Source organism: Phacochoerus africanus, chromosome X (genome assembly GCF_016906955.1).
Source record: "Phacochoerus africanus isolate WHEZ1 chromosome X, ROS_Pafr_v1, whole genome shotgun sequence".
In the NCBI taxonomy this organism is placed as follows: Eukaryota; Metazoa; Chordata; class Mammalia; order Artiodactyla; family Suidae; genus Phacochoerus; species Phacochoerus africanus.
In genome coordinates this window covers 102,919,466-102,925,131 of record NC_062560.1, presented here as the reverse complement: position 1 = coordinate 102,925,131, position 5,666 = coordinate 102,919,466, and the positions used below count along the sequence as shown (strand labels likewise).

At 41.7% G+C, this 5,666-nt stretch overlaps 1 protein-coding gene across 1 annotated transcript; it reads left to right on the top strand.

Moving 5' to 3' along the window:
• The first annotated feature begins 137 nt into the window (after positions 1 to 137).
• C1GALT1C1 (C1GALT1 specific chaperone 1) lies at positions 138 to 4,337 on the top strand. Its single transcript, XM_047765415.1, has 2 exons — positions 138 to 374; positions 2,598 to 4,337. The coding sequence occupies exon 2, from the start codon at positions 2,603 to 2,605 to the stop codon at positions 3,557 to 3,559; it is 957 nt and encodes a 318-aa protein (XP_047621371.1). The 5' UTR covers positions 138 to 374; positions 2,598 to 2,602; the 3' UTR covers positions 3,560 to 4,337.
• The last annotated feature ends 1,329 nt before the right edge of the window (positions 4,338 to 5,666 follow it).

The window sequence follows — 5,666 nt, the reverse complement described above, 5'->3', positions numbered from 1 at the left end:
GAGGTGTCGGTGGGTCGTACGCACGCACGACTCTCGGGCGTCCCATTGGGTACGGGCGAGCGTGCGGGTCACGCCAAGACGCGCGCCTCTGAACTCCGCGGGGGGCGGGGAGAAGGGGCGCGCTGCGTGCGTGTCGGCCCCTGCGACGTCGGCGCGGGCCGACGGCCCCGCCTGGCGGCTCCTTTGCCCCGCCTCGCTGCCCGCGCTGTCGTGGCGTCCACTTCCTGGCCCTCCCCACCTTTAGTGAAACCAACGAGAAGACACCGCCTGCATCTAGAGCAGCCCGACCGGGAACGTAACCGAGTGGCGCGCGAACGTGAGAGGAAAGACGTGCGCGGCTGCGCTTTCCCTCCCCTGAGCCGTTCTAGACGCGGGTGAGTGCAGGGGCATCGGCCGGCACCTGGAGCGGCCCCCTGAGAGGCCCAGCCCCGCCCCTCTTCGGGGAAGGCCTGGGCCCTGGCCCACTCCCAGCATGCTCCGCGCGGGGTCCCCGGGCAGGTGCAGTGGGAGGAACCGTGAGTCAGGCAGATATAGCACCGCCTTCCTGGAGGCGCTCCCTTGGCCCCTCCTCGGGGTCTTGATTTCCCCCCTCACTTCTCTTCTTCATCTCATCCTCCTCCCTTTTCCATACTCCACCCCAACCACCTTCATCTAAAAAGACTCATCTCAAAAGCCACTCTGGTAGTTTGTGCCTCGTTTGTGCCCGTGTGCGGTTTTAAGTTTCCCTCTCCTTTGCATCGAATATCCTATCATGTGCCTCTCTAGTGGGGTTTGGGGTTTTGGGGGGGGGGGGTTGCCTTTTCTGACGGCAAAAAGAAAAAAGCTGCTCCTTAGAAAAATTTGTGCAAATGATTCAAAAGTAGTAAGTATCCCCATCAGGAAGGATTCTGACATACATATGCCGTATCAAGCTGAGAGACACTAGTGAAGTATATATTATCCAGAAATGATGAAAATTGTATAATGCCAAAATCCTATATAAACTAATTCATTTTAGAGTACATCTGACAATTCTAAGTAGAGCTTATTTCCTGTCAATTCTCTTTTCCTTATTAGACCTGCATTTGTTGACTAAGTTCTGTGAGTGACACGGGAAAGCTTTCATACCTCTTTCCCCACCTCAGCTCCCACCCCTGCGTAGGAATTAAATCTGTCAAGCTATTCCACACCTTGTCCTAAGGTAGTGGAAGTCAAAATCCACTTCCTCTAGAAGAAAACCAAGGAATGATTTCCTTGTAGCAGCATACTGATGTTGGGTGCAAAATATCAAAACAGATCTTACCTTTTTTCTTTTATAGGAAAACAAGTTTATTCAGTAATTTATTAAATTTCCGATAATATGGGTAGAAGCACTGTTGAGATCATTATTCTGTAATAGAAAAGTCATTACGGTGATGTCAGGATATCTGATTTCTAGTTCCATTCTATCGCTGACTATAACTTTAGATCTGTTACTTAACCTCTGTGGACCTTCTGTTTACCTATCTATAAAATTACATTAGGTAGCTTCTAAGACTCCTTTTAACTTTAAGAGACAAAGGGAAAATCTAAGTAGCTCAGTAGAACATTCCTTGTGGAGAAAGAGGGGAGATTGGGAAAATCTCAACAGTTGTATTTAATGTTGGCTTTTCATTTCTAATTGAAATGAAAGTGTAGACTTTTCCCTTTTTACTTCCCCAAAGAATAAGAAAATGCCTTTCGAGGAAATAATAATGCTCATTAATGGTCCCCAGATACGCCTATATTGACTCAATTCTCAAATAACTATTTTCATTATAGGCTTTTGTTACATCAGTTAGTTAGAATATTGTATTGGAAACCATTTAGTCTTCAGAACAAAAGGGTAAATATTAACGTATATGGTATCAATTTTAAGAAACTTGCCTTGGATGTACTCAGAACACCTAAGGACAGCAGCCATCAGTTAAATAAAGCACTAGGTTAAGAACAAAGGCCAACACAGAAACTATTGGCAATTTGCCAGTTGTAGGTAGTTTTATCTGTTCAATTTAAGTTTTTGATATAAAAGTCCATCTATATCCACAGAGGTATTTAAACATCATAATGCAAGCTTGTGAAACAAAACTCCTTTACTTTGTTTTGTTTTTGGCCATACCCTTGGCATGTGGAAGTTCCCAAGCCAGAGATTGAACTGAGCCAACAGCAGTGGCAATGCTGATTCTTATAACTACTAGGCCACCATGGAACTCCCGAAACAAAACTCCTTTAAAGAGAATGATGGACAGACAACCTCTGTAACATTGGTTTCTGGGGTTAGTGCTTTAGTTTAGTACTTGATTAATTCAATTCCCATAGATGAAGTGCAAAAATAGCCTACTAGAAAATTCTACTACAGAGAGGTGTTGCTGCAAAGTTCCAGTTTATACCAGGCAGTAATCAGATACCATTGGAAGCAAAAAATTCTTAGACTCTCTAGTACTATTTGCAACTAACTCAATTTCAAACTTGGGAGCCCGTTTTTTGTTTTTTTTTTTTAACGTTAAGAGCAAAATATAAGGATAGTAGAAATACCAAATCAAATCCCTAGACTAATCTTTTTCTATTCAGTATCTTAAGGATCTTTCTCTTCTTTATAGGAAAAATGCTTTCTGAAAGCAGTTCATTTTTGAAGGGTGTAATGCTCGGAAGCATTTTCTGTGCCTTGATCACTATGCTAGGACACATTAGGATTTTTCATGGAAATAGAATGCACCACCATGAGCACCATCACCTACAAGCTCCTAATAAAGAAGATATCTTGAAAATTTCAGAGGATGAACGCATGGAGCTCAGTAAGAGCTTTCAGGTATACTGTATCATCCTTGTAAAACCCAAAGATGTGAGTCTATGGGCTGCAGTGAAAGAGACTTGGACCAAACACTGTGACAAAGCAGAGTTCTTCAGTTCTGAAAATGTTAAAGTGTTTGAGTCAATTAACATGGAAACAAATGACATGTGGTTAATGATGAGAAAAGCTTACAAATACGCCTTTGATAAATATAGAGACCAATACAACTGGTTCTTCCTTGCACGCCCCACGACGTTTGCTATTATTGAAAACTTAAAGTACTTTTTGTTAAAAAAGGATCCATCACAACCTTTCTATCTAGGCCACACTGTAAAATCTGGAGACCTTGAATATGTGAGTGTGGAAGGAGGAATTGTCTTAAGTATAGAATCAATGAAAAGACTTAACAGCCTTCTCGATATTCCTGAAAAGTGTCCCGAACAGGGAGGGATGATTTGGAAGATATCTGAAGATAAGCAGCTAGCAGTCTGCCTGAAATATGCTGGAGTGTTTGCAGAAAATGCAGAAGACGCTGAAGGAAAAGATGTATTTAATACCAAATCTGTTGGGCTTTTTATTAAAGAGGCAATGACTAATCACCCCAACCAGGTGGTAGAAGGGTGTTGTTCAGATATGGCTGTTACTTTTAATGGACTGACGCCTAATCAGATGCATGTGATGATGTATGGGGTATACCGTCTTAGGGCATTTGGGCATATTTTCAGTGATGCATTGATTTTCCTACCTCCAAATGGTTCTGACAATGACTAGAAGTGAAACAAGAGCATGTATATGATCACTATGTAGGACACGTTGTCATCATTTGTAGTAACAAACAAATATCCAACACAGTATGTTTCTTTTCTGTGTTTTTTCTCTTTTTCAGTTTGGTGACACTGGTTTATTCGCACATTGAAGTTTAGCAGTACATTTTTAAATAGGATGGGTTTTTTTCCTTAAATCACATATGAAAATTTCAAGTGTGTTGGAAAGAAATGTTTAAGAATAATTTTACAAATAAAGCTTATATTTATAAGTAATATATTTATGTGATAGTTCTAAATTATGAACATTAAAAATCTGGCACATTTTTGCTGATTGGTTAAAAATAAAACTTTTTAGCTTTCTAAGATATGCAAATGAAATCTCTGTGATTTTGTGATTAAAGTACAACTTTTAGCTTCACGTTTCTGTTACTTCTAGTGTTAGTTTATGTTCTAAGCCTTTGCAAGTGCCAGTGGATTTGCTTTCTCAACATCCACAAGCAAGCAGCAAAGGAAATGTTCTCAGCCACTGTTAAAGTGAAAGTTGAAATCTATCCCTGTGAGAAAAAATAAAAATTACTTATAAAGATTAATAATTTTTCTGGGAGCTAATTTAGTGGCGTTCCTCATCATACACAATTTCAGTGTAACCCTCTGTAATTCTCTATGCAGATACTGAAATTGGAGTGGTGACTATAAAGAATATAATGTCATTTAACTGTGTTGTTTCCCAGTTAATCAAGCTCTCAGCTGTGGCTTGGATAAAACTTTTATCAGCTGAGGTTTATCTACTCCTGCGGAGCAAACAAGTTCTGGGGAAATCTCCTTTGAAGAACTTCTTTTGGTACTCTGGCAGTTTCACTTACCTGTGTTGAGTCTATACTGGTTTTTCTTTACCTGTTCAAATCTGAAATTTTTCCCATGTTCATAGTTGCACCATATCCAACAGCTTTGGGTGTGGAGGCCTTAACCTCATCATTCACTTTGGATTACTATGCCATTTGCCTAATTTCAGCGGCTACCCAGCTTTATGGATGGTGCACCCAATAACTTCTATGTTTATAAATGTGTGGAATAGGGAGTTCCTGTCGTGGCTTAGTGGTAACGAACCTGAGTAGTATCCGTGAGGATGCGGGTTTGATCCCTGGCCTTGCTCAGTGGGTTAAGGATCTGGTGTTGCTGTGGCTGTGGTATAGGCCGGCAGCTACAGCTCCGATTTTGGGAACTTCCATGTGCTGCCGGTGTGGCCCCCAAAAATAAATAAATGTGTGAAATATTTGAGCTGACTTCTGTCATCAGGTCTGCACATGCCATATTGAGTTAGATCCATAAGTCCCCATAGGGTGTGAGACCATGATATTTTAGAGATCAGTATTTTCTGAAATTGACCTTGTAATGTTAATGGTCTCCCACAGCTTTTGCAAACGAGAAAGAGAATTTCCTCAAGCAGGCCTCAGGCTTCAAATTTGATCATCAAAGTAGTGTGTAAAACCCTTTGTTTTGGAGTTCCCATCATGGCTCAGTGGTTAATGGACCAGACTAATATCCATGAGGACTCGGATTCAATTCCTGGCCTTGCTCAGTGGATTAAGGATCCAGTGTTGCCATGAGCTGTGGTGTAAGTGGCAGACGCATCTTGGATCTGGCATTGCTGTGGCTGTGGTGTAGGGTGGCAGCTGTAGCTCCGATTCAACCCTTAGCCTGGGAACCTCCATATGACATGGGTGTGGCCCTAAAAAGATAAATAAATAAATAAATAAATAAATAAATAAGTAAGTAAGTAAGTAAGTAAGTAAGTAAGTAAGGGATTTCCCATCATGGCACAGCAGAAACAAATCCAACTAGGAACCATGAGGTTGAGGGTTTGACCCCTAGCCTCGCTCAGTGGGTTGGGGATCCAGTGTTGCTGTTAGCTGTGGTATAGATTGCAGACATGGCTCGGATCCCGCATTGTGGCTGTGGCATAGGCTGGCAGCTACAGCTTCGATTCGACCCCTAGCCTGGGAACCTCCATGTGCTGCAGGTACGGCCCTAAAATGACAAAAAATAAATAAAAATAAAACCCTTTGTTTTAATTTATCCAATTTTCTTCAGTGGGGCTCTTGGTTAAAATG